We start from the raw sequence: 27,923 nt of genomic DNA on the forward strand, positions 1-27,923 counted from the left end.
TTTTATTACCTTATCCATATTCTAACTAAAAGTTGTTTAATAATGGAACAACTATTTTAAGGGCCACATTTTAATCAGTTCTGGGACTAAGCTCACAATCAACAACGATTAATGTTTGGACTTTTAATTATCCTGCCAAAACGTACTTGGATTTTTCATTTACTTAAGTTTAGGTTTCTTTTCATAAACAATTCTATACTTATATCAGTAATCCGACTCACATGGATGCTGATCTTATTTAAATATAACGATTTTACATTCTGAACATTTTTTCTTTCTGAAAGCTCAAAACGAAACATTATCAAAACAAAAGACTGAAGCAACGAACTTGACTTTGGCATAAATAAACATATTTGATTGCTTTGCCTTTTTTTTTTTTGTTGTTGTTTGTAAGCGGCAACAAGTTCCCAAAACAACCAAAAACAAAACGAAGAATTAAAAATGAAACATGGTTATGATGGCTAAAAGCTCTTGTCATATTAATATTTTCTGTCTGCTTTGTGTTCACTTTTGGCTGCCTTCCTTTCAATTGTGCTTGATTCAGTTGAGTATAATGCCATAAGTCTGAGTGGAACATATCAAGGAATTAAAGGCGGAATTATTTGTTTGATATTTCTTCATTTGATTTATTGATTTTGATGTTTTGAGTGTGGGGTAGGCGTTTCTAATTGGCTGTGTTGTTGAAACTTACTTTTGATATGGGATATGGCCAAATATAATTTGTTGAAACTGTTGACTACTTAAGTAGTCATTGACAGGTTCAAACACGAATTGACAAATAGACAGCGGGGTAAAAGGAAGTAGGCCAGAAGTAGCCTAATATAATCACTCCCTTTTGATATCCACAAACTAAATATCATGATTAAGATCCTTTTGCTAACACTTTAATAAACCATTTTAGAATGATATCATCAGTTTAATTTTGGATCCTGATAAATCGTAACGAAAAGTTATGCTCACAAACAAGTTTGGGAATCGAAATATTAAAAAAAAAAAAAATACTAACTGTAAAATAATAAATAATATGAAACTTGTTTTCTAGCTTAGTCTTTTGTTGTTATTTATTTATCTTTCTTTTGTTGCTAAACGAATGTTTTCGCTTTTGTGGAATATCGATAATTGAGAGTTTAAAACTCTAGTTTTACTATTTGTTTGCTTAATTCTGTTTTTCCCGCTTGGCATTTATTTGTTCATTCTTTTTATGTGGATTATTAGTCATTCATGTGGATATATAAATAACCATTGAATAAAGATCAAAATGTCAGCCCTAAAATGGCGGTAACATATCAAGAGAAGAGGCTATGGAGGTCAGTACATTGGCATGACATTTAGCCTTATGTCTTAGAGTCTTTAAGATGAAGTTGTTTTGGCTCTTCGGTTGTCCGAAAACCCTCTCTACGCGCAATTCGCAACGCACGTGGCTTGATGAATGATTTTTGTCTTTGCATTTGCTTGTGGTTGTCTGCAATTGTAGAACCTCAGTCATGGCATTTAGTTGTATAATGAATATAATCATCATATTTTAAATCGTGAGTTAATTGAACAGTTTAACGCACGAAAATTTTATAAAAAGATGCATCAACGAGGAAAACTGTGTCGCGGTTATTAAGAATATTATGCGAGTGACTCCCAAATACATCGTGAGAATTTAAGAGAATTTAAAAGAAACCCATTAAAAATTTTCAAATTCAATAAATACTTTAATGATTTTATATTTATTTGATGTAATTTTGCATTTTCATTAAATTTGGCAGAAATTGTTGATATTTATTTACCTAGCATGGAAACCTTAGCGAACTTAACTACTGGAAACGTAAATAAAGTTCAAGTTCGTTGCTTAAGTCTTTTGTTTTGGTTACCAAAAAAAAAAATTGACAAATGATTTATATAGTACCAAAGTGCACACAGCTGACATTTGGCTAAAATGACAACTAAAAACCACAAAAAAAAAACACACACAAATAGTGAATCGAAAAACTAAAGGTGATGATTTTGTTAAATGTTGTCATTGTTGTTGCTGGTTCTTGGTGTTGTTCAGTTTGAGCAAGTTCTTTGTCAAAGTCGTCATAGCTAATAACAAAACAGAAGCAAACAACACAAGCCACAACAGAAAACTAAGCTCTTACGCTTAGAATATGATGAAATCTTCATGATGAATAAAAAAACACGAGAAGAGAAAAAAAAAACACAGAAAACATGTACATTATTTACACTTCATTAATCACTAAAGATGGGTTACAAAAACAACTCCAACAACAACTACAACATCGACAGCAACATCGGACAACAGCCAAAGCAATTGTAAGGTTACTTGAGGCTTTCTGAAATGTATCTTTCGCATCTTTGAGATACTTTTACTTAAGCTCCAGCTACGTCTTTTTGGGCTCTGTCTTGGACTCTGGCTATGTTTGTATGTCTCTGGCTCATTGGCTTTTCAGCGAAGCTCACGCAGCGGCTAGTTAACGCATCAACACTTGAATGAATACTGGATACAACAACAACAAATACATCTGCAAAAGCAACATCAAGTCACAAACAGTTGAAGCTCCTTTCTTGGTTTGTGGGGGAGTGAGTATATTGTGTTGCTTTTGTTGCTTGAATGACTTTTTAATTTATTTGCCATTTCTTTCAGCATTTTGAACTTTTCTCTTTCTCTCTCCTGAACATCTGCAGACAACACCATCACCCACAACAACAACAACAGCAGTAACAACAAGTAAGCAAAAATTATATTGTTACATTTTATTTTTCCTTTGCCCAGTAAACTTTAACCTCCTTTTACTTAGACAAGGAAAACACCTTCGCTTCGGCTTTTTTGTGGGCTCTGTTTCGTATTTTTTGTTTTTTGTGTGAAAGACAACAGTTAAGTCACACATTTGGCCCAAATTTGTCTTTTTTTTCTTCCCTTACTACCGCCCTCCCACACTTTTTCATTTTCTTCTTTTTCTTTTGTCTTACTATGTGCAACCTCTTGACATTTAACTTGGCCATTTCCTAACTTATTTTTCGCTGCACTACTTTCTGTGATTTTTTCTCTTCTTGTTGCTGTTGTTTTCATTCATTGCAATTTGAAATTATCTAACCAAGAAAATGTTTAAGCAGCTGCAGCAATTCAAAATATTTTCGTCGGAATCCTTGAACCATTCTGAAACCCTCAATTTTGATCGAAGCTAACCGACAATTTTCAATTAATCATCAACGGCAGCAGCAGCCGCCAGCCAGCCAGCCAGCATAAGAAAATTTCCTCAGGCGAATGCAAATTTTATAATTTTTTCAGAATCGAAAATTGATCAAAATTGTTAATTAATTTTGAGTTTTTTGTTAGTTAATGAATCTCGAGAGCTTTAGCATTTTAATTGTAATGGCTTTGAAGCGAATGAAAAATATAAAATAATATAATTAAGTCGTTAAGTGTCTGCTTAAAATGAGAAACCTATGAGAATCAAAGGACAATAGAATATATTCATAATTACTCAGTTACTTAGTTATGTGGAAATTTTTGATTTTGAGAGACTTTTGATAATGATTCTATTAAAAAGAAGACAAATTATCTAATTTCAAATTTGACTAAATGGAATTTATTATATTATAAATGTTTAATGAAAATAATTATCATTCAAAATAGATATTTAGACATGCAATTTAACTTAGATGATTACGTCACTTATGTTGATGATGTCTTTAAAGTTTAAATTGAATTTGAGACTACTTACAATAAGTAGTTAAAAAAAATAAAACATTCCTCAAGTTGTGAATCTTCGTTCATGTTGGAACCAAAGTTGTAAAGATCTCCAAAAACAATAAACATATATAAAACACATTGCACAATTTTTAAATATAACTAAAAAAACCTTTCAAAAATGGAAATCTGAAGCCAGCATTTGCCTGCATATGTCCAGAAGACAGTAAGATAATAAAATTATGTAGAAGCTGGTATGCCAATAAATCTAACAAGCCAACCGATGATGCTATAGCTATTGGTGTTGTTGTTGTTGTTGGTGTTGGTGTTGGTGTTTTTTGTGAAAGGCAACAAATCGCCATGTAACCGACAACTAAGACACAATTTTTTGCTCATTCATGCGTATGAAATGCGTTTGGCATTTTGTTAAGGCGGCCATCGAGCAATGAGAAGATGTTAACGATGATCATGATGATGAAGACGCGAATTGTTGATCACATTCACTCACCTTTAAGCAGAGGCAGTCGCATTGAATGTCAGTTTGTGGATCAGTAAGTTGGCAATTATAATTCAGCCAGCTGGGCAAGTAACTTCCTTTTTTTTCAGTACTTGTATATTTTTGTTTTGGGTGCTTTCAATTTCGTGATTGAAGCGAACCAAAATTGTTGTTCGGAGAGTTGAAGTTTTCGTAGTTTATTTGAGTTTTGTTGCTGTGCCTAATCGTGAATATTAGTTATAATGTTGCTTTATCTTTATTTTACTTGTCGTTGTTGTTTTCTACACACAGAGACAGGGATAGAGAGAGAGAGGCAACTTTTTTTGGTTTTTAATGCACAAAACTCACGATTTATGCCAAACATACAAAATCACTTTAAGTTTAGCAAACAATTTTGGAATAAAAATAAATTGAGGAAACAAAGAATTTAAGATTTGTCTAAAATCTAAAAGTGATTTTGATGTTTCGAGCACAATTTGTTTTCAACAATCCATTAATGGTTTTCAACACATGTTTTGTTTATTATTATTATTTAAACTCCTTCAGCTCTTAAGATATTCTAAAGTGTCCGTTATTTGCTTTGTTATTTGCTTGAATCCCTTTTTTATTATTATTTTTTTTTTTTGAACACAAAAAAAGTAAATTCTTTTTTTCTCTGATACACTTTGAATTTTATTTTATGTGTATTGTGTTTAATTTGGATTTGTAGCACAATAAAATTCCTTTTGATTTTTACAAATATTGAAGAGCCAGACGGAAGAGCAGCAGAGAAGACGTCTTCACCCGTACGATATTCACATTTGAATGTTTCAATTGGCAAATGCGGCATCCAACTTTAGTAGTTGAGGCTGCCGAGATGGCAGCTCCAAAGACTCCAAAGACACACGAAAAAAGACAACAATAAAACAACAAAAATAACAACTCTTTTTGTTGTTGCTTTTGGTTTTGTTTGTTAGCGAAAACGCACAAAGACAGAGACTAAAGAAAAGGCAAAAAAGAGAAGAAATCAAAAGCAAGCCTCGGCAAAGTTGCCGATCTTCGGCAGACACTCAGCCAGTCTGTTAACATTCTGTTAGTTAACAGAAGCCAGTTCAAAAATGTAACGTATTTCTGAGGAGTGAAGCAGCTTAAGAAATCTGCAAGTTTACTTGATTAAGGTAGAAGTTTCTCAAGTCGGTTTAAATTCCAAGTAAATATTAAAAAGAAATTAGACTAAAAATGTTTTGGCCTCATTTTCAATTCACAATTCAATGTAAAGCCCGAGCCCAAAAATAAATTGGAATAAAGAGTGTTTTAGAATGTTTATTTGTTACTTTGAGTTGATTATTCTATTGAGATGATTGAATGAAATATTGGGAAAAGGGATTTTTGATGCAAAGCCCCAAAATTTGGACTCAATTTACTTCAATTCAATTTAGTGGCAGTTGATAAACTGAATTTTGTATTAATTTTTTGGGTGTCTTAACTATAAGTTGGTAGCTCTCAAGTAGGACGACTTGGGACATGTTTCATTACTTAAAGAAATAATCATTAGGTTCTACCTATATCCCATTAAAGGTTTTGAAGGTTTCAATTAAACAGAATGGAAATACGCTAAATTGTCCTTTCCAATGCTCAAATTTGCAGTATTTAATTAAATTGATATTTATTTCTGTAGTATTAGAAACTTGTTTAGAAATGAAGATGATTGCACATTCTTCTTAGGCTGACTTAGAGACTCGTTTGTTTGTTAACTCAGCTAATAATAAGGATTAAGCATTTGGGTTTTCGTTTGGTTACATCGTGAACTCGAAGGCGAAATTAAAGATTCCAGCTGAGGCTGCTTATTGACTTGAGGCGTTTCTTGGTTAACGAATTAAAAAGCAAATAAAAGGAAGAAGACTGTTGAAAATATCGACGGAGAGGGGACAGTGGACAGTGCTGTTTTTGATTTTTACTATGATTCGATGGAGTCGATTGCATAAAGCGACCCAATACTTGGCTACTTTATCTGCGCATCGTTATGCAGTTTTCGCCTACCAAATATTCCCACGAAATTTGAGATTGGATTCCATTAGAAGCGGCAAAAGTGCCTGGCTTAAGGTGATTTTAATGGCAAACTCTTTGATCAGTTTTGAAATGACATTGAGTTTTTAAAGTTCTCATTAAGAGTCACCGAGTTGTCATTGCATGCAAACATAATGAATGGCTTAATCGATAGCATAGCCAATAATAGCTATGTTAAAAAAAAGTGAATAATAATAAAATATATTTATATAGAAAATATCACTAGCAATCAGCTAACAAATTGTTAGCTGAGCAATTTGATTGTTCTCATGCCTGCTGTGAGCACGTTGACAGCGCCATCGTGCTGTGTGTGTATGTATGTATGTGTGTGTGTGGGTGCAAAAAAAAAGATACTTACAAAAGTATCTACAAGATACTCGTACCAACAGTAGCTAAGCAAAACTCGCACGTTTTCTATGCAAATCTTCTTTGACGACGACAACGACAAACGATGCCTTGGCGGCAAACTTTTTGTAATTTTTTTGGCATCTATTTTTCGTTTTTTGGGTTTTCTTTTTGGGGTGGCCCGTAGGCAATAATTATCGCTTGCATTACGTATTTCGGTTGGCTTCTCGCTTTTGTTTTCGAACTCTTGTGTGGCAATCGGGCCACATAGAGCAACCGGGCGGCGATAAAATTAACGGCATTTAAATGGTTTTTCAATTTTACTTCATTCAGGCCAAAAGGCAGTTACTTCTTTACTTCTGTTGCGATTTTTCTCTATTTTTTTCTTTTTTTGATGGATAGTTTTGGGTTAAATATAGGGTTCAGATGGCTTCTTAGAGATACTCGCGATGATTTGACACTTTGCTGCTGCTCTTGCTGCATTTTTTGGGCAACATCTCAGAAACGACCTTTTAAGGTTGTTGCCCAATTTGTTGCCATACACAGCAGAAATCGTATAATTTAAACTAGAGATTTCTTTTATTGAGAATTAGTTATGGCCATGAGCTGGAGTTGTGCTTCATGGCAATTTTCGAAAGAAAATCCTTGAACTGTTTTTTGAATATTTAGAATCATGTCATCGTTTTCTCTTTCATACTTTCCTGAACAAGTAGTTCATTGGAATTGCCTACCTTTGGCACACAAAAATGTTCACGTTTACCCAACCCAAATTTGTCATGATTTGAGTTAAAGATAAATTCACCAAAAAGTTGATTTATAGCATAAATGTATGTTTTTGGCAATCGCAAAACATTTTGAAACATTTTATGTACAACACAAAAATTAAGTAAGTAAGTCGTCTCCCGACTTCGGTATACCATGCACAAAGTGGGCAAATATTTCAAATTTGGAAGACCAAATGTCTATTAAGTATGCATGTATGTATGTATGTGTATCTCGCACACTACTACAAACACACGACCGCCAGAATCCACCTCTGCCCTTATGGAACGCCTAGTAAATGCGATTAAGCGTGTCATTTGAATATTCCTAATTCGATTTAATCAATCATAAGTACCTAATCATAACTTCCGCACATACAAATCAAGTTAATAGAGAAGATCCTTTTGGACACCATTATTTGATAACAAATACCAGGGGCGGAGGTAGGCGGGGCAAACATTTTAAACAAAATAGATCTCTGTAAATACATCACGAGTCTACCTACTAAATTTAGTGGCTCCAGCGCTTATAGTCTCCGAGATCTAGGTGTTCATACAGACGGACATGGCTAGATCGATTCAGGTTGATTTATAAATGGCAAAAGTTTTTGTTTGCCTGTTACATACATTTGGCCGACTTTAATATACCATGTCAACCAATGAGCGCATGGTATAAAAAGACAAATTCCATTTGACGACATCTATATATCAGTCTTAGCCTCGATAAATTCCTCAGTATATAACCTAAGACTTCATTAATCTTAAGAGTTTGAATGTTTTTGAAATAACTTCTATTTAAAGAATAGGCCAAGAAATTCAATACAATTTTTAAATCTATAATTCAATCAGCATGAATGACTAAGAATATGCATAAGTTAACTCTCACTTAAATGGGTAAAACATAAATTTTAAAGATTCAAATTGAAAACTTGAGTACATAGACATAAACCACAAAGTTAATTTTGTGTGAACACAACAAGTTTGTTCGATTTAATCGTCAAGTTAACATCGAAAACTTAACCATAAATTGCAAATGAATCAGAGTATCATTAGTTCAGCTTGAAATCAGAAACCAGAAACCTCAGTAAAGAGTTCTTTTTCTTCTTTTTGTGGCCTGCTCTAAGGAATCGTCCCAGTGGAATGTGAATCATCATCAAACAAGTTCAACAAGTGAAATCAAATTAAAATAAATAGCCAAAGTCTGTGTTTTATTATTGTGGTGCAATTTGTCTGGCCAACTCAGAGACAGAGAAACATCTTCAAAAATAATCAAACAATTGTGTGCTAATGATGAAAGCAGATACGAGTGGGTAACTCCAACTGCAGTCCCAAAAAAAAAAAAACCTGATATTTAAATTTACCAACTTCTTCGACATAAAATGATGATCATTGATCACGTCTGCGAATGGTTTCGATTGCACTGCAAGAGAAGACAAATACTTGCATATTTTTCCCTTTTTTCTGTAGGATTATTTCCTTTTTTTATTGAGCGTTTTACAAACTGCACAACAAAGCACAGGGCATGAACTCTGACTCAAGAAAACAAAGAGGAAAAAGAAGGAATCACGAAAGAAACCTTATGCAGAGTTTGCTTTTTGCATTTCTGATTTATGTAAGCTTGGTAGCACCAGGAACCCATCATTATAGTCAGATCGATATGACTCGTTGAGAGCTGAGAGATAATAACTTGATCACAGCCACGATCCCGAACTCTGAGCGGCAGATGTCAGAAATTGATAACTTTTGTTTTCCTTTCCTCACAACTTCACAACTTGTTGTCATGCTGTCATTATCATAATTTACTGAGAAAGCAAATATTTACGCAAATTGTCAATGAGATAATATTCTTATTTCACCAGTAAAGAAAATCTTCGGCCACAGCTAACTACATATACTTAACATGAGATTATCTAGTGCTGCGAAGGTGTCAGATAGTCATAACAATGTTTACACTTATGCTTAAAAGCTGTCTTAGGTTCTTATAAGTGCCCAACTTTCATGTTACATACAAAAGTATATCTATTTCAGTCTCAAAGAGTATGTTCTTATAGATAGATAGATAAATAATTGAGATAACATTATCTTGGTGACCCTCAACTTCAAAACAAATGCTATCTTTTTGGGGTTTTATGTCAAGCACAGGAACAAATCGGCTACTAATGTTGACAAACATTTGTTAATTAAAACTGTCTTTCCAGTTAATTGGCGATTTCTTTGAAATTGATTAGGAACCCCTCTAAACCTATAATTTTTGCATCAGCAGCCAGTAATAATTTGTATATGAGTTCATGAAGTCCATTCTAGTGTACTCACTATAACTTATCTAATCTCATCAAGACATTTTTTTTTAACGATTACGTTAAGAACACCAAAATAAAGAGTAAGTGCGATTGGCGGCGATAATACGAACGTGATTTGCTTTAAAAACCTCTGTGAACCATCACTCAACCTCTCAGTAGGCACACGACCATCCAATAGACACTTTCAGCTACTTGTTTAACAAAAAAAAAAAAAAAAATGGTATTCGATCCAAACTCGACACATAAATTGACTATATTGAATAGGCGATACCGATGGCAACTTATAGCCACTATGACAGGTAGGTCATTTCCAGATGAGTGCATAGAAATGCAAAGTGAACCGATGAACCGATTTATTCCTTTATAGTGCACATCATGACTCTGACTCATGGTATAGGCGTGGGATGGCTATCGCCATCACTGAGACTACTGGGATCCGAAAATAGTCCAATTGGTGATCCCCTAACCATACAGCAGGCCTCTTGGTGAGTTTAAAAATAACTTTTTAACCGATAATAGGAGTAAATCAAGTAGTATCAAGTAGTATTTTAAGCTAGAAAACGTCATTGCTTGGTCTATATAAACTTTTATTGTTTGCTCTTTCAGGGTGGGTTCTTTGATTGGCCTAGGCTCACTGACGGGTAATTTAGTTTTTGGCTTACTACTTGATCGTTTGGGTCGCAAACTTTGTATGTACTTCTTGGCCATACCCAATATGGTAAGTCTAAAATGGGGAATTCCTTATGAATGCTTGACTCATTTCGCATGTTTTGTTTTCTTAAATTAATCTAGATTTATTGGATTCTTATCTATACGGCCCAAGATGTGATATATCTGTACGCCGGCCGCTTCTTAGCCGGCATGTCTGGTGGTGGGTGTTACGTTGTTTTACCCATATTTATTGCGGAAATTGCCGATAATAGGTGAGCCATACATACCAGAATAAATTAGCTAGAAAAATTACCTTGGTAAATAGTAATATATGACAGCAATTAAGTCATCGAATACTTAACTAATACTATCAGATAGACAATCTAGTTTCAAGTGCTACGTGCTTTCCTGATAAACTTGTGTGTTCGACCGAAGTTAAGGTTTTCTTTTTGGACAGACAAACAATTATAATTTAAGAAATTACCCATTTCTTGTTTTGCTTTTCTTGACGTCTGAAAGATTTCCTGTGAATCTAATCACCTGTTTTCACTTCATTCTTAGCATCCGCGGAGCTCTCTCTTCAATGGCCATGATGTTTGTTAACATAGGCATGATGGTTGGCTTTGCCTGTGCCTCGTATCTCTCCTACTATCTGATGCCCTGTATTATCATTTGCCTTCCCGTAATTTATGCATTGGCCATCATCGGACTAGCTGAGACTCCACAATACTTGCTGAGACATGGGCGGGATGAGCAAGCCAAAAAGTCGTATTACTTTTACAAGAATCTATCATCATCATCTTCCGCCTCTTTTGATAAGGAGTCCGAAGGGAATGATGCAGCTAAAATTGAATTTGAGACATTTCGACTTCAGGTGCTTGGTGGAGGTATAACCCAGAAGATAACACTAAGGGATTTCTGTAAGTTTATTCTGTCTCTGGCCAATTTCAGTCATTATCAGTAACATTATCTTTTTGCTCTACAGTTAACGTGCCTACGATTAAGGTCTTTGGGCTGATATTTGTGATAATCATTTCCAATCAGTTATCGGGCAGTTTTGCAATTTTCAACTATACCTCCCACATCTTCAATGAACTGTACACAAAATTGGATCCGAATACCTGTACAATAATTGTGGGAGCTGCCCAGTTGGTGGGTATATCGTGTGCTATTGGACTCGTGGAGCGCTTGGGTAGACGAACTCTCCTGCTGACCTCAATGGGGGGCATGGGCTTAGGTGAACTGGGAATCGCATTGCTTAAAGACTTTGCTTCGTACGAATTTCTATCCCAAAATGATTGGCTGTCAGTGCTTTTGATGTGCTATGTGGCCATAATATCCTCAATAGGTGTTATAGCCTTGATTTTCATCATTATCATAGAGCTTTTGCCGGCCAAGGTGAGTTCGGATATCTTCAATTTCGTTGTTGACAGTTTATAATTGTGCTTTTTGTGCATTTTCAGATACGCTCTATTGGGACTTCCTTGAGCATGGCCACTTTCAGTTCCTTTATCTTTGTGGCGTTGAAAATCTACCCCATCATGATCTATGATTATGGCTTAAATGTTACCATGTATATGTCTGCTGGTGCATGTTTCTTTGGCTTCATTGTCTTGGGTCTGTTTCTGCCCGAAACCAAAGGCAAATTGATGACGCACTGAGCCAGACATATCCGATAATTGTTGTTGTCGCTTGGATGTGTCGTCGTGTGAAACTCAATGAAGATGACTTGGCCCTAGGCCATGCCCAAAATGCTCATTGCATAAGACGCAGTTGCTCGCTCACTCACTCACTCACTCATCACTCACTCACACACTCACTCATTCGCCTACTTACCGACTGAAAATCTCATCCTGAACTTTTGAACCTAATTCAATTTCCAGACGTTTTTGCGGCTTGTATTGAATTTAATGCTTGTCGATAAAGAGGAGGGGGAAGTAGCAGGGACCTTTTGTTAAATAGAAATTTAATTTTGTTTGGAGAAAGTCATTTTCCCTTTATGAACTGTGATCTTGTGATTGATATGAGTTCAAACAAAAGTAAGTGAATAGTTTCTTCAGGTATAAGGTTATCTTTTATTGTTTACATATATGTAACTTGTGTATAGGAAAAAGTTTGATAAATTGCACAGACACTAGTGAATATATTGAACTTAACTTAATCTCATCAGGCCAAACATTACTAAAAGTAAAAGTTATACTCACAATGTCCTCACAAAGATATAACCTATGTATTATCTTTCCTTATCATCACTTACAATTAAAGCTTAACAAATATTTACTTTAAGACTGAATGCTAATCTGAATAATAACTTTCACTATTTATTCTGGGATTCTACCTTGCAACAATGTAGTTAATCTATATATGTTTTAGTCTTAATCATCTTAACAATCTTGAAAACTAAGAAACTATGAATCAAGTGAAAGGAACTCAACGGAGTTCTATACTAAAATCTTCTTAATACAGGGTATCTGGGAAACTCAATCCTAACTTTAATGCTTTAATTAGATAGTCGCTATCAAGAGACTTGTCTGGATGAAGCTTTTTCGCTTCAATATGGCAATTTCATGGCTGTCTTCACACATTCGTTTGAAGTGGGCAATTCCAACTTAATACATAATCTTATCTTTCATTCATTTCCTCGTACTTTGTTAATGAATATGCTCAAAAACATAAGTGGAATAGTACAAAAGTAAAGTAAGTAAGTCGTCTCGCTGACTTAGATATACCATGCACTAGTAACACAAATAATAAGAAGAACATTTCCATTTTTTAATGGAAAAATATGCTTGGAAATATATTCTGACTTTGACCTTGAATATTACAGCACCACGGACACCCAGCACTCTTTGCAAACATTCATTTTGAAGCTTGAGGGATTCTTTATCAACGACTTTTTATTTTTAAAGTCGCTCTATCGGTTTAGAAGCTATAATTTTTGCAATGTAAAATGAGAAAGGGCCCCACTGTGCGCCGCCACCAGCCAACGACCATCTCAAGCCTTATGGAAAATCGTTTATAAGTATGCATAACTTGTCTATTTTTTGTCCGATTTGGATAAAATTTGGTATGTTGCTGGATATTAATATCAAATTGATGTATTCGAAATTTAATTGCATAAGGTACAATATTACTGTTAATAATCGAGTCTTTTTTTACTAATACGGACGGACGAAATGCTGATCAACAATATTTATACTCTTCGGGGTCGGAAAAGCTTCCTTCTGCCTGTTACATATATTTGGCCGACTTTAATATATCATTTCACCCTATGGGTGCATGGTATAAAAACCTAGAAGAATGAAATATAAGCGAACTGATTGAATATTGTTTTAACAACTTCAACAAGCTTTTGTTGACATTCTTAGTAGACAAAAATTCGTTCGATAGACAAGTCGTTCAACTGAATAAAATGCAGGAACAAAATTTAAATGTATTCAACAGGCGGTACCGCTGGCAGCTTATAGCCACGATGGCAGGTGACCAAATTGTCTGGATTTGCGTGAAACTTAAATAAACCATTATACCATACATTGACTTAGTCCACATCATGACCCTGACTGATGGCATAGGCATTGGATGGCTGTCACCTACACTAACTTTGTTGTCTTCCGAAAATAATCCTTTCGGCGATGCTCTCACCGTAGTCCAGGCCTCTTGGTAAGTTAGACAATGTCTAGTAAAAATCAAATTTATTTAGATGGTTTCTTCCACACAGGGTAGGATCTGTAATTGGACTAGGCTCGCTGGTGGGTGATTTAATTTTTGGTTTATTGATCGATCGCCTGGGACGCAAAATCTGTCTGTTTGTCCTTGCCATACCAAATATGGTAAACAAATCTATATAGTCAAAGACAACAATTTTTGATACAGTGAATCATTTTTATTATATAGATTTTTTGGATCCTTACATACACCGCCAAAGATGTGATATATCTGTATATCGGTCGCTTTTTAGCCGGCATCTCTAGTGGAGGATGTTATGTTGTTTTACCCATATTTGTAGCTGAGATCGCAGATAATAGGTAAGCACAAATAAAGAAAGCCTAAAAATTGGTAAACAATCGTATATAATCGATAATTTGTCATTCTAAGTGTTCGAGGTGCTTTATCCTCACTTACCATGGTCTACATCAGCACTGGAATGATGATTGGCTTTGCCTGTGCCTCGTACCTCTCCTACTATCTGCTGCCCTGTATAATTATCTGTCTTCCTGTGATTTATATATTGGCCATCATCGGACTACCTGAGACTCCACAATATTTGCTGAGACGGGAGCGGGATGAACAAGCCAAAAAGTCGTATTACTTTTACAAGAATCTATCATCATCATCTTCCGCCTCTTCTGATAAGGAGTCCGCAGGGAATGATGCAGCTAAAATTGAATTTGAGACATTTCGACTTCAGGTGCTTGGTGGAGGTATAACCCAAAAGATAACACTAAGGGATTTCTGTAAGTTTATTCTGGCCACTTTCAGGCATTATCTCTAACATTATCTTTTTGATCTACAGTTAACCTGCCTACGATGAAGGTCTTTGGACTGATATTTGTGCTAATCACTTGCAATCAGTTATCGGGCAGTTTTGCTATATTCAGTTATACCTCTCATATATTCAACGAACTAGAGACACAATTGAATCCCAACAACTGTTCCATTATTGTGGGAGCTGCCCAGGTCTTGGGCGTATTTTGTGCTGTCGGCCTTGTGGATCGCTTGGGAAGACGAATCCTCCTGCTGACCTCAATGCTTGGCATGGGCTTAGGTGAGCTAGGAATTGCTATACTCAAAGACATAGCCTCGCCCGAATTTCTATCCCAAAATGAGTGGCTATCTTTGCTTTTGATGTGCTTTGTCGCCATAATATCTTCGGTGGGTGTCGTAGCGCTACTTTTTGTTATTATCATAGAGCTTCTTCCGGCCAAGGTAAGTTTTTGAGGAAGTTCCCCTCAATTATCACAGTATTAACTTTTTGTTCGGTTTTTTCGTCTATTATTAGATACGCTCTTTTGGGACTTCCCTGAGCATGGCCACTTTCAGTTCCTTTATCTTTGTGTCGTTGAAAATCTACCCCATCATGATCTATGATTATGGCTTAAGTGTTACCATGTATATGTCGGCTGGTGTATGTTTCTTTGGCTTCATTGTCTTGGGTCTGTTTCTGCCCGAAACCAAAGGCAAATTGATGACGCACTGAGCCAAACCTATCCGATAATTGTTGTCGCTTGTCGTCGTGTGAAAATCAATGAAGATGACCATGCCCAAACTATTTATTGCATAAGTCACAAAGAAACTAAGTCGTTTTGGCGTTCACTTACTTGTACTCATTCCGTTGATGGGAACTTAATTTAAGGCTTAGAATCGTAATGTATATTAGGAATGTTAGTAAGTTAACCGTTTGCTGATAAAATACAAGGAAACTAGGCTGTAATTTGAATGTACGATGGACTTGAGAGTCTTACTTGAAACACTCCAAACAACAAGTCACATCTTAAAGGACTTGAGGCAGAAATTGTAAACCTTTTTGACCCAATCAATTACGGTTTCGAATATGTATCTGCTGCACTTTATCAAACTTAAAATGAAAGTTCAACTTGCCGATTATAAAACTTTTTATTACACAATGATAGGAAAAAAGCAACTAAACAGAAAGAAAAAACTTCAACTTCAACTCGTGGCAGTCAGCGAGTTGTCTGATAAGCCAAAATAAACTGCAACTGCAACACGAGAAGTTGCCCAGATAGATGGGAAGAGTGAGAGAGAAACAGAGAGAGAGAGAGAGAGAGAAGGAAACCTTTTTTACGATTATGAATTTTTGAATGAATGAAGAATTAATGAATTCGCAACGAAAAGCAAACAAAGACTCATAAATTCAAACAAAAATTTATTTACATTTGCCTCATCTCTGCAAGTTTTTTTTTGTTGCCTTCTGCATTTCAAATTGTTTGAGTTTTTATGACAGGACACACAAATCTTTGCCCAGATCTCAGACAGAAAGTCCACAAAAACCCACTTAAGTTCACAATTTGGGTTGGCTGGCTTCCATTTCGAGCCTGGAAAATGTGAAGATGAAAATGCAATTTCATCATTTTCACACGTTTTTCTCAAACCCAAAATTGGAACATGTACTTACTACTTCATCTATGTATGTATGTATGTATGTATGACTTGGTCTTGACAAGCGGAAATTTGTAACAATTTGTTGTTGCACTTAAGTGCAAGGCAGCTAATTGCAGTTGTGTGATTAAAGTTGATAAACACACTCAGCCCTCCCCCAATATCACAACTCCTCCCACCCTCCAACGCCAGCTCCACCCTGTCAATGACTTGCCGGAAGTTTAAGCAATCCACAAGAAGAAAAGATGGTAAAGAAAGGGAAAAATGTGAAAATCATTTGCCTGGTGTGTGGCCAATAGTTATGAGAGCGAATTCCGTCCCCCCTTCAAAACAATCGACATCTAATAAGATCAATTGTATATTGTTTATATGATTTGTGGTTACCACTGACTCCAAATTATTTACCAATTTCGATTGTCTTGACCCACTCGAATTCAGCCTATAGCTCCCTCTGTATGACTCCTCAAAAAAAGAGCAATAATTTTACACTTACCATGAAGTACATTGAACTTGAACAAAAGCTTGTTCCTGTAGGTCTACTGAGTAGCAAATAAGTCAAGTTTTTGCAATACTATTTCCCATTTGTAAGGGTATTAAAACGCCTACATGAAAAATGTATGTGCAGACAATTTGCAGATTTGTTGGTTAACTGCAAAATTTCAAATTTTGTCTTGGCTCTTACAGTAGCCAAATTTTTCACAATTGTTACACTTATGATTTCAATATTTTTGGGCCACAATCCCATTGATCTACGTTGATGGCAGGGAAAAGAAAAGTAAAGAAATTAGCGTTTTTTTTTTCTCTTTGCTTTCAATTTATTTATTGTGTCATGGCATTTGGTTTATTCATTATTTATTGTGCGTGATTTTGCCATTGTTTGTCGTTTTTTCCCCCTTTTTTTTTTGGCTCACTGTTAATTGTAAAATTGGGATTTGAAATATATTTACATGCTCTGATTTTTTGTGAATCGGTAACCAGAGCTTACAGATTTCATTTCTATTTTTCACTATTATACAAGAGATGGATTTTATTAGGCTCATACATGATAGGTAGAAAATTGTTGCATAATGTCAAATTAATCAACAATTATTCTTCTAAAGCTTTATAAACATTCACAATTTCTTGGCTCTGATAGTCAGAAATTTATCATGAAAAAACACACGAGTTTTAAAACTAATAGAGCAAAAAGAAAAGAACAAAATGTCATTAATCGTCTGAGAAACAATGTCCATTATCATAAATTATTGAGTTTTTGGTAAATTTAAGCTCATTTTGGCCATGAATAATAGTTCATTTACATATATATTAGTTCATATATAAACTTGTGCTGGAAGTTTTAAGTACTTTACTTAACTGTCTCCCAAGTTAACTTTTTTTGTATAGAATTGCATTTAATAGAAATTTTTCCTTTTTAAGTTATTTAGCCCAAAGTTGAGTGAACCTTTTAACAACTTCCAAATACAAAATTTATTCAGAAAATAAATTTGCATCTCATCTCAAAAATTAACTCAGACTTAACCTAACGATCAAAAGTAAATAAATTGAAAACATAAATATTCAAAAAAAACGACCAAAAACCAGACTTTTGGTGTGAAAATTTGTGAGATAAACAAAACGACTCATGGGCCATGAATATGAAAAACTATCATCTGTCAGTCAAGAGCTACCGTTAGTTTTGAATAAAACTCAAAAGCCAACGAACAAAATATAAACTGGAATCTATTTAAAGTTGTATAAATTAGCCGTGATTAATTGGAAAGGTCAAGTGCTGAGCTCAAAGTGAATCAAAGTGAAGAGAGGTAAAGTTGAAGACTTCAAGAGCTAGTCAAAAAAAAAAAAAATGTACTATTTACTTAGTACACAGAAATTACAATTAATTGAGACAACCTTCTGAGTCAAGAGGATTAGAACTGGTTGCCAGTGTCAAATATTAATGGCGATTAATTAAAATTTTGTATAAAAATTCATTAAAATTGCACACACACAATAAAATGTGAAACTTTAATTAGCACTTCCCGTCATTAAAGCATTTAATTTGTAAGGCTTCTGCCAATAATATAATTAATTTACTTATGCCAGCATCTCCAGCTAAAGATAGACTCTCTGTCGACCTGTCCATGTGTCCGTCTGTCTGTCTGTGTGTCCGCCTGTCTCTCTGGCTTCAGACATTTTGAAAGGTCATTAAGAGTGGCAAACTCTAGCTGAATATAATATAATATTTTACACGTCTTGGCCTTTAAAATCGAAATTTATGTTAGAACATTAATTTTATTGTTGGGCAAACGAAATTTCGCCACACATGCCATAAAATTAGCCATGATCAAAGCAGCTAAGAACGATGGTTGAGGCCAAAAACACCATTCTGGCCATACATAATTTGTCTGCAAATCTTTCTATTTTCTAATTTATGTTGGACACGACAGCTTTATTTCTATAATTATTGTGTAAGATTATTTTCTGAAAGAGGCAAAAGAGACAAATAAATTCTTAAAAACTAAAAGGGGAATTAATTATTATTAAGTCTTTTGTGAAGATGTAGAAAAAAAGTAGCTGACGCAACTTTCTTATTCTAGTGAAGAGCTTACATAATGGTTGACCCTGAAAAAAAGGTATATTCAAACAACTTGAAAAGGTAAGATTAATAGTACATGGTTTGAGGCAATTTCAATCAACCAGGTATTGGGCGTGAAAGTTACGTCAAGTTCTTAAAAGAGGTTTGGAAAAAGTTAATGCAAAAAATGTAAAACGATGAAAGTGTTTAAAAAACTATCCCTATAAATATATAACTTTTACTTCATACTTTTTTACTTTTGGAGGGTCATGACCATATGAAATTTCTATTTCTATATTGCTTGATTAATGATTAAGAAAGGTGAGAGAGACACAAGTCTTTTGCCTTTGGGTTTATTTCAAATAATGCTTGTTTATTAATCATTTCTACATCTTTCAGTCGCCTCAACACAAAGAACCTTTAAGGATCAAGGCGAATAAGGCCCAAATTGTCAATATTTCAAATATTTTGCGACTCTTTTCATCTCTTTTTAACCCCAAAAACAAAATCTTCAAAGAGGTTGTGCAATTCGGTTCCTGATAATGACAAAATAACTGATAACTGAGCCGAAAATACTTTTCCGATTCGTCTGTGGTTTGATCCTTGAAATAAGTATACTTAGGTCTGTCCTAGATCATCCCTGATCTAAACGTAATGTGTTGAAATATTCTTTACATTCGCTTAAGGAAAATTCCACTCAATTTGTTTAGGAAGTCAATTTTGTGTGGAAGAAATGAAAACAAACTAAGCAAATGAAATTTAAATCACGTTAAACTGCAAGTGCCAGACAGACAGGTGTTTGCTCAAACAAAGAGGCTTAAATTTGTTATTTAATTTCTTCTTTTTTAGGTTTTTGGCTGTTGGTTCGTGGCTTAGTTAATTTCCTTGAAGTTTGCGGTGGTCCCTTCGGTGTTGTGGATTGGCTCAACTGTTGAAGGCAATTTGACACACAGTTGGCGGACAACTGACAGCTAAAGACAACTGAGAAAATTCCTAGTACTCGTGCTGGGCTGGCAAGTTGCCAACATTAGGATACTCTTTGATTTGGATTGAAAAATGATTTTAGAGAACTCTTTTTATGTACATACATCTGGAGACCTAGTTGAAATTCCCATCATTCGGTGGCCTTTGGCATGGATTGACCTGTAACGATTTGAATGTTAATGGCATGTTAATTTCTATTTGATTTTTGTGTTTATCTCTCTTTATTGTCTTACGCCAGTTGGCAAGTTAGTGATAATCTCTTGTTGTTGTTGTTGCTGTGGTTGTTCCCTTTTTTTTTGTGTGGGCTTTATTTTGGTTATAAAACAAACACAAATGACATTATTCGCACGAAGACAGCAGGATGGCAAGTTGGCTGGTTGGCTGGTTGTTTTGGGCATGGGCTGCCGTTGCCGTTGCTGGTTGCAGCTGTTGTGGCACGACTTTCTTCAGGCTTGGCTTCTTCTTGGCAGCAGCAGCAGCAGCAGCAGCAACAACAATCAATTCGACAGCAACAACGACGACATTTGCGCCTGCGCTTCAACTTCCGGAAATCACGTTACTTGCCCCCTGCCTCATGTTATATTATTTCTATCATCTCCTCCTGTTTTTGTTTTGTGTGTTTTGGGAACGAACAACATCCAAAAATGTGCACGCCAACAAAAATTACAAAACCCGTAAAGTTGAATAAACAAGTAATGCAAAAAACAAAGAAAATAAATGCATAAATTTGCTTATAGTTGTTAAATTTTTCAATTATATACTGTGGTTAGTATTTTATTTGCTCGCGAGTCATAAAAAACGAAACGTTTTAACAGACAGAAAGAAATTGCAGATTAAACATACATAAAAAAAACTAACTAAAATAAAGGAAATGGGTTTAACTTTTTATATTTATATCGTAAAATTACTGCAAATCATTTCGATATAATCTCGAAAAGAATTATGAAACTATCACTTAATGCTTAACATAAGTTAAATTCACACTTTTTCTTCAATTTTAACTTTTACACCGTAACAAATAATCAAATTGACTGGAATCTGGAGATTTATCTTACTGTTTGAAGTAATTTCGGAAACTCTAATTCAGAACTTCTAGTAATGGGTCTGACAGCTAACTCAAAACTAAATGTATTTGATTCATAGCATAAAAAGCTAAAGGCTCGGTTCCAAAGAAGTGTTAAAGGGAATTGTTCCAGATGGACTGAATCTATCTATATCAAAAGTTTTCAGGCTTGTGTCGCAAATCCAATATCATCAGGTCTCTATAACTGTTCCCTAACTTTTTAATAGAAGTAATTTAATCAATATAGGGATATTAAGGGGTGTTCTGACAATTTCGACTATACAGTTTTTCTTATTTTGACCATAGCTTTTGAAGCATATTTGGAAATTTTGTCACAATGTTAGGTATGTAAAAGATATGTTTGTTGATTTTAAATCTTCTGTTTAAAATTTCAACACTTTCAGCCTTAAATTATAAACCAAAACCTTATACAGGAAATTCCTCAAGACAACAGTATTTTATTCTCTATTTTAACATTGGCTAAAACTATTTAAAATCTTGCTAGATCCACCAGGTATGAGCTATCTCAAGGTCATAACCAAAATCTAGTTCACAATCAATCCGTTTCCTTTATAGTTTGCAATTTTCACATAGTTTAAATTTGATCAGAATCTTTTGTTGCTGTCAATTTTCACACAAGCAGAACTAATGTGAATTTAATTTGATGATCATCATCATGGTAAAATGCCTCGCACATGAATTAATACTTGATCGCCCTCTCGGGGGCACTCCCTAGGATGGACGTGAAGCTAATGTCAGACCTAAAGACACAATTTCGGCAATCCACTAACTCTAGCACCCAAATCATAGCATAGACCGACCAGTCTCGACCTAGCCTCAATTAAATTTAACTGCAATTCTTTTGATTTATACTGCTGCTGCCGTTGAAATGGCCTTCTAAAGTGGCAATCAATTTTATTTGGGTGCTGCTGCACGTGTTGAACTCCAACTTCAACTCAAACTCCAAGTTCCAAATCGGAGTCGAAGCCAAAGTCGATGATCCAACTCGCGACTCGTTACCTCAACGCCATTTGACCCCCAGCTATGTTTCCTTTTCTTTTTGCGGTTATCAAAAAATTCAGTTTGTCTGGCATCTTCTTCGCTCAGTTAAGACAATATATTTTCTATATGCCTCATTTTCTGCACAAATCGCTTGACCTTAAGCGTTTTACTTGTAATTTATTTGTCGTTGCCGCAATTTCCCACACACAACATAGAGATTTTCTCGCTTAGAAGCTGTAAACTGTAAACTGTATTACGTTGATTCACTTTTGGGTTCACTCTTGGGTTAGTTGTCGAGGTTGTGGGTTTTGTAGGTTATTGTGCCTGCTGTTGGGATTATGTAATGTCATTGTTGGATTTCAGTTTGGTTTCTCTCCCTCTGAATTCGGGTAAGTGACTGGTCTGACTTTGCTTATCAGTTCCATTTAAAGAGCTGAACAAAAGGCATTTTAAGTACAATGACATAACCCTCTCCACCTCACCCCCTCCCCACCACCATTCCGTTCAGCATCGGAATTACATTTTGTTATTGCCATACGAGATGATTTAGTTGATTGTAAATTGTTCGTGAATGGCAAATTATTGATTTAATTGCTGATACAAGAGAAATATTCATCTTAAACTAGTTACACGACCGACATAATCGGAGCTCTCCAATACTTGAAGACAGCCTTTTCTTCACACTTTATTGCCAATATCTAGGAGTAAAGAAATATTTATATTTTATATTTTCATAACCAATTTGAAACTTATTAAATTTGTAAAAAAGTTTGAACAGCTCCCCAAAGTATGCAACGAAATATTTTACATGTGTTTGTTTTGACCAGTAAATGAAATCAATTTTTAATTATAAATCTTTAAAAATAATGAGAGAACTCTATGAGAGAAAGAGTTTGCCATTCTCTTTTTTATATTGATTGTTAATTGAATTCCTTTAAATTAAAAAAATGTGCAAAAAGAGGTTAAATAGAGTTATTAGACCTCTTAACCAGATACAAGTTGGGGTTCCCATGAGACAAAAATATATTGGATCGATTTCTTCTAAGACGGTGATAATAAGCATTCATTTTAGATAAACCATGCAGATGGTAGATTAAATATTTTTGATCCATGTATGGTCCATTATTGTAACCATTTCCAGATCAAGTGAATAATCGTAAAGCTCTTTACGCCCCCGTTAATTGAAGAAAAGCGACGATTCGTGATAAACATAAATATTTATATTGGCAAGTTTCATTAAAATCGGATAACTATATCATATACATCAAAAAAAAAACCGCACTTTATGGTTAATGCAACTTTTGCCTTCTCTAGCTCGGGGTTTCCCCAAATTGTATTTCATTTGCTTAACTTTTATTTTGGTGAGTCCTTTCGATGGTTTTCTTCAATTTTTCCAAAATTTCCGACTGGTGAACATTAAACATTATGGTTAGAGGAAAGCAGATGACCCTCACTGAAAAAGCCAAAATTATCGCTTTGGCTCAACAAAACAGATAGAACTAATTTAAAAGAAAGTTCAGTTTGACGCTTTTTTAAAAAATATCGTGGGACGGAGGAATTGGGGAGGACGAAAGGATCAGGCTGAAAAAATTGCACTAATGAACGGGAGAATTGCGTTATTATGAGAACCAACCTCGAGGATCGCTTCAAAAATGCCGTAGAAAGTGCATCTGAAGTGCAGCATCGATTTCCGAAAGAAATTTCCGCTCGGACAATTCAACGTCAGCTCAAGAAGATGGGTTTAATAGCAAGGAAACCAGCCAAAAAACCTCTTCTCAACAAGAAAATTAAGGCAGCTCGCTTAAACTGGGCGAAAAATATGTGGTTCCCATAGGAACGATTTGTTGAATATAAAATACGAAGAGAATAATTTGTTTTCTTTTTATGACAGTATCAGCAAATTATTAACAATTTTAGATACCTATATGTATAATACATACAGCTATCATATCAATATGCCATAAAGTGACATCCTATAAGGGCCCCACTGGATCACCTTTATTTTGTTATCCGGCACAATTTCTTCATTTTCAAGATATACAAATTGGGCTGGCTTAGGTTTAAACTTGGCAACCATTCTTGAGTAATCCTTTAAAGTTAGGTAAAAGCCTAACTAACAGAGTTTTCAACAGATAGATAGACTACACAAAGTATTTACTATTGATAAGCACTTATTATAACAATCGTTAATAACGTTAATTTGTTTACAACTTTTAACTTCTTTGGGCCACACGAATTACATAGATGTAGGAGAAATATTTTACCACTTAGCAGTAAATAACAAATATTATTCAGTAATTCTTTGCATAACACATTTCCTTGGCTTTTTCTGGTATGGTTTAATCAAATTAAGCTTCAATTTCCTTGACATGCCCTCCTCCCTTCTCTGCCGCTGTCTACTGCTCCTCAGTGCTCCGAGAGTATCATGCCTCATGTGTAACACTTCCTGACTAATGAAGTGCCAGACATCAGACATGGCAACATCTTCATTAACATCAACTGAAAGAGAAGCCGCCATGGCTAGGCAAGTATGTATGGCTCCCATTTTTGGCGAAAGGGTGAATGGAACGAGGCAACAGGGCAGGGAAATGGGCCCCAATGACCAAAAGTGTTGATGTTGAATGCCTTCAAGGTGCCAAAGTGCAAAGAGTCTTTCTTCTCGCTGTTTTTTCTTGGCTTTCTTGTTGTAAGCCGCCCATTTAAGTGTCCAATAATTCAATCACATCAAAGAGCCCATGTTGATGGGGCTCTAAAATGCCGTTAAAGAGTTTCAATTATACCAATTTCAATTTGAAAGTGATCAAAGCTGAGAAAGTTGCTGCTCATCATGAGAAATGGAAACCAATGAAAAAAAAAACCGAAAGATGAAAACAAATGAAAAATAATCAAAATCCTAGTTGGCATTGCTTTTAAACGTCAACACAAAAGTCCATGTAGGTCGACCAGATTCTAGGTAAATTCATTACAGTTCCACAGCTCGAGCAGTTAACAACGTTTCGTCTACTAAATTTTACAGTTAAATTTATTCATGGAAATAGTACAAAATTCTAAAAGTCATTTCAAAGTTTCGGTCCTTTTATCCTCCAACCGAGAAGTTTGTTTTTCAGGTTAACTCATGGATCTACATAAAGCTGAGAAACAACAACCGTCCAGTGATGTACGAGCTGGTGCTCGTTCCCAGGAAAGGTCAGTGGAACGTCTCAAACACTTGGTGCAGGATCTTCTGTGTTTTCTGGTGCTGTTCATGATTGCGCTGCTCGTTGTGTCTGCCGTGTTCTTCGTAATCGACGACTGGAGGCACTTGCAGCAAGCCAGCTACAAGCGGCGTATGGCCTTCAAAGTGCAGCGCCCAAATGTCGAGGTGACTAGTTCGAAGTCAGAGTCGATGGACTCCTTGCAGCTAGATGAAGAAATCCGACAAATTGTGCAATGGGGCCGTGCACTAATCCATTGGTATCGTGTGGTTAAACCGCGTGGGCCCAGCGATTCAACTACGGAGCAGGCAATGGAAAGGGTATTGAATGCCACCGTTATGAAGAACTCTACAGAAGGGACTGGAGTGAAGCAAGGAGAATCGGACACAATGAACGAAGTGACAAAATCAAATGATGGATTATTTCGTTTTATGCGTGAGTAAAAGTCCTAGTACCTAGATATCCTTATCCTTAAACCAATACAATTTTGCAGATTACAATAATCGGGCAACCTAAATTGATCGATTGGGCGAATTCCCAATTTTTAGTGCTCGTTTTAGGAGTGTCATCGTTCCGATGTATTGGGTCCCTAGTCCAATAATTTCGTTAATTGATGTAAAGTCGCCACTGGGCTATGCCATTTTCTTTAGAAAATGTGACATTGTCCCGGGTTTATCAATCCAAATTCGGCCGTGGAAATCGTAAAAACTGCTTTTTTGATCTTCTGAACTCTGGAATGTTTACATTCTGTATGGCCATCAAGAATCCCTTCCTACACGACGCCCTAAACGAGCAAAAAACACAAAATGAAAAAAATAAGAGATTTACATACTTATACTAACATATATATTGGCTGCTGATAGCGTTTGCAGTTGAAAGGGGACTGGTACCAGCAGCAGTCAATATATTTAGAATACTTACAGCATTTATAATTTCAAATATGAAATTGACATTTAGCAGCTAAAAAACACACAAGACAATACAATTAAATACAACTAAAACACCCATGAAAATCAAAATTGACTTTTTACTTAATGGGGGAATTCAATTTAGATCCAAAATCTTTTCCATTGGCTGTATTTGATCTTTGAGAATGAAATACGTAATTTCTCTTAAGAGGTCTTTCTGCTTGCTAATAAAATTCTAATGCATCTCTGAAGGTAAAGCGAAATGATTTGCATATCATAACTATGTATGATTGGGCTTCGATCCAATTTTGTTTTTAGTTTTTAGTTAGTCACACCCAAAAATTTTAATCAATTTCTTTGGCCCCTAAAATAGAAACCGGCTTTGTTGTCAAAGAGAGAACAAAAGTTGACAAATCTAAGCTATAAATAAATCTGTGTCAGCAATCGCCAAAAAGACAAAACCCAGAAGACAAAGGAGACAAGATTATGCAATTTAAAAAGAGTAGGTAAGTTGGTTAAATTAAAATATTATAAACATGCAATGTTTCGAGAACGAATCTAGCCAAACGGAGAACAAGTTTTGTCAAAACAGTAATAGACAAAATGTTCCCATGGTAGGACTTGGCCTTAACTGTACTTTTTTTTTCATTTACATGCAATATGGCCAAGACTGAAAGAAAAGAGAAGAAGATTCATCCGCATCCTACAACTGGCTAATTAAGACTGCCAAACAAGACTCATAAATATTCAGATAAAGAAACAAGAAAGAGGCAACAGCAGCAACAACAACAACAAATCATAGATAAGAGAATGTTGCACGTTTCGTTTCGTGTTGCTCGATCATTAGTGAAATCCACAAAACAAATCTGACCGTTAATGAAAATTTGTGATTTTGTAATTTGTATCTTCTATAAATATGAATTTGTTCTCATGACAACAGACAACTGTGTGTGTGTGTGTGTGTGTGTGTGTGAATAACTGATTACTTTAATTAAATTTTATACAAAATCAACACAAAAGCTGCTAGTAAAAAACTAACGCCCACATGCCAATGGCAAAACAAATGCCAAAAAAAAAAAAAACGAAAAAACAACAAAAGTTAACTGTTATTGTTGTAATTATGCAATTGTTTTTAAACTTTACCAGCTGCCATTGCTGGTTAGTCTATGCAAATTTATGCTTTATCTCTTATATAATTATACAGCTGCAGTTAGTTATCAGGCCCACACCCACGACATGACCTGCCCTTCAACCGCAACAGCAACTGGCTGAATTTTGTCTCTTCTTGTTGTTGAAGCGCGATAATGCCAACATTATACACTTCATTTCATTTGGTTTACACCAAAAACACACACAAAGGGCAATTGTCTGGAGGATGGGGCGGAGGGGTGGCTTCAATGCCTCAATTAACTCATTATACACCTCTAAGAAAACTTCTGTTTCTGTTTGCTTTTCGTGAAGATCTAAAGATTTGAAGATTTTTATCACTTCCAGGGGCAGTACTTACATTGTCTGAGAATCGTGAATCAGTTAAAGTGCTTCAAAGTGAATTGAAAGGTATGTATCTACCATTTGACATTGTCTGCAATTTTATTTTGTGTTTCTTTGAGACTGGCTATAAGGAAGTGGCAGCAAAATTTCCGTAAGAATTTAACTACCTTAAAAACAATGTTAAACAAAAGTATTTTACTATAACTGCAATCCCTTAATTGGCTCCCTGCTGTTGTTAAATTAGTTAAAATAGTTTACCCACCCAATGACCAAGTCGAAACAATAATGGCCAATTGCCTTCAGAGAAATTGATGTTCCTCAGTTAACATGTCTTT

The 27,923-nt window shown here is 35.2% G+C and overlaps 3 protein-coding genes across 3 annotated transcripts; all 3 read left to right on the top strand.

Annotated features, from left to right (window-relative positions):
* Positions 1-9,789: 9,789 nt before the first annotated feature.
* LOC137582431 (facilitated trehalose transporter Tret1-like) lies at positions 9,790-12,564 on the top strand. Its single transcript, XM_068296965.1, has 7 exons — positions 9,790-9,926; positions 9,995-10,112; positions 10,234-10,345; positions 10,420-10,550; positions 10,840-11,198; positions 11,264-11,676; positions 11,742-12,564. Exons 1-7 carry the CDS (start codon positions 9,845-9,847, stop codon positions 11,937-11,939), a joined length of 1,413 nt encoding a protein of 470 aa, XP_068153066.1. The 5' UTR covers positions 9,790-9,844; the 3' UTR covers positions 11,940-12,564.
* A 798-nt stretch (positions 12,565-13,362) lies between these two features.
* On the top strand, positions 13,363-15,504 carry LOC137582432 (facilitated trehalose transporter Tret1-like). Its single transcript, XM_068296966.1, has 6 exons — positions 13,363-13,938; positions 13,997-14,108; positions 14,173-14,303; positions 14,374-14,732; positions 14,792-15,204; positions 15,278-15,504. Exons 1-6 carry the CDS (start codon positions 13,829-13,831, stop codon positions 15,473-15,475), a joined length of 1,323 nt encoding a protein of 440 aa, XP_068153067.1. The 5' UTR covers positions 13,363-13,828; the 3' UTR covers positions 15,476-15,504.
* A 9,454-nt stretch (positions 15,505-24,958) lies between these two features.
* Positions 24,959-26,208, top strand: LOC137582607 (uncharacterized). The gene is made up of 2 exons (XM_068297206.1): positions 24,959-25,624; positions 25,683-26,208. Exons 1-2 carry the CDS (start codon positions 25,111-25,113, stop codon positions 25,703-25,705), a joined length of 537 nt encoding a protein of 178 aa, XP_068153307.1. The 5' UTR covers positions 24,959-25,110; the 3' UTR covers positions 25,706-26,208.
* The last annotated feature ends 1,715 nt before the right edge of the window (positions 26,209-27,923 follow it).

The sequence above is a fragment of the Drosophila tropicalis genome, unplaced genomic scaffold (assembly GCF_018151085.1).
Source record: "Drosophila tropicalis isolate 14030-0801.00 unplaced genomic scaffold, ASM1815108v1 contig_859, whole genome shotgun sequence".
Taxonomy (NCBI): domain Eukaryota; kingdom Metazoa; phylum Arthropoda; class Insecta; order Diptera; family Drosophilidae; genus Drosophila; species Drosophila tropicalis.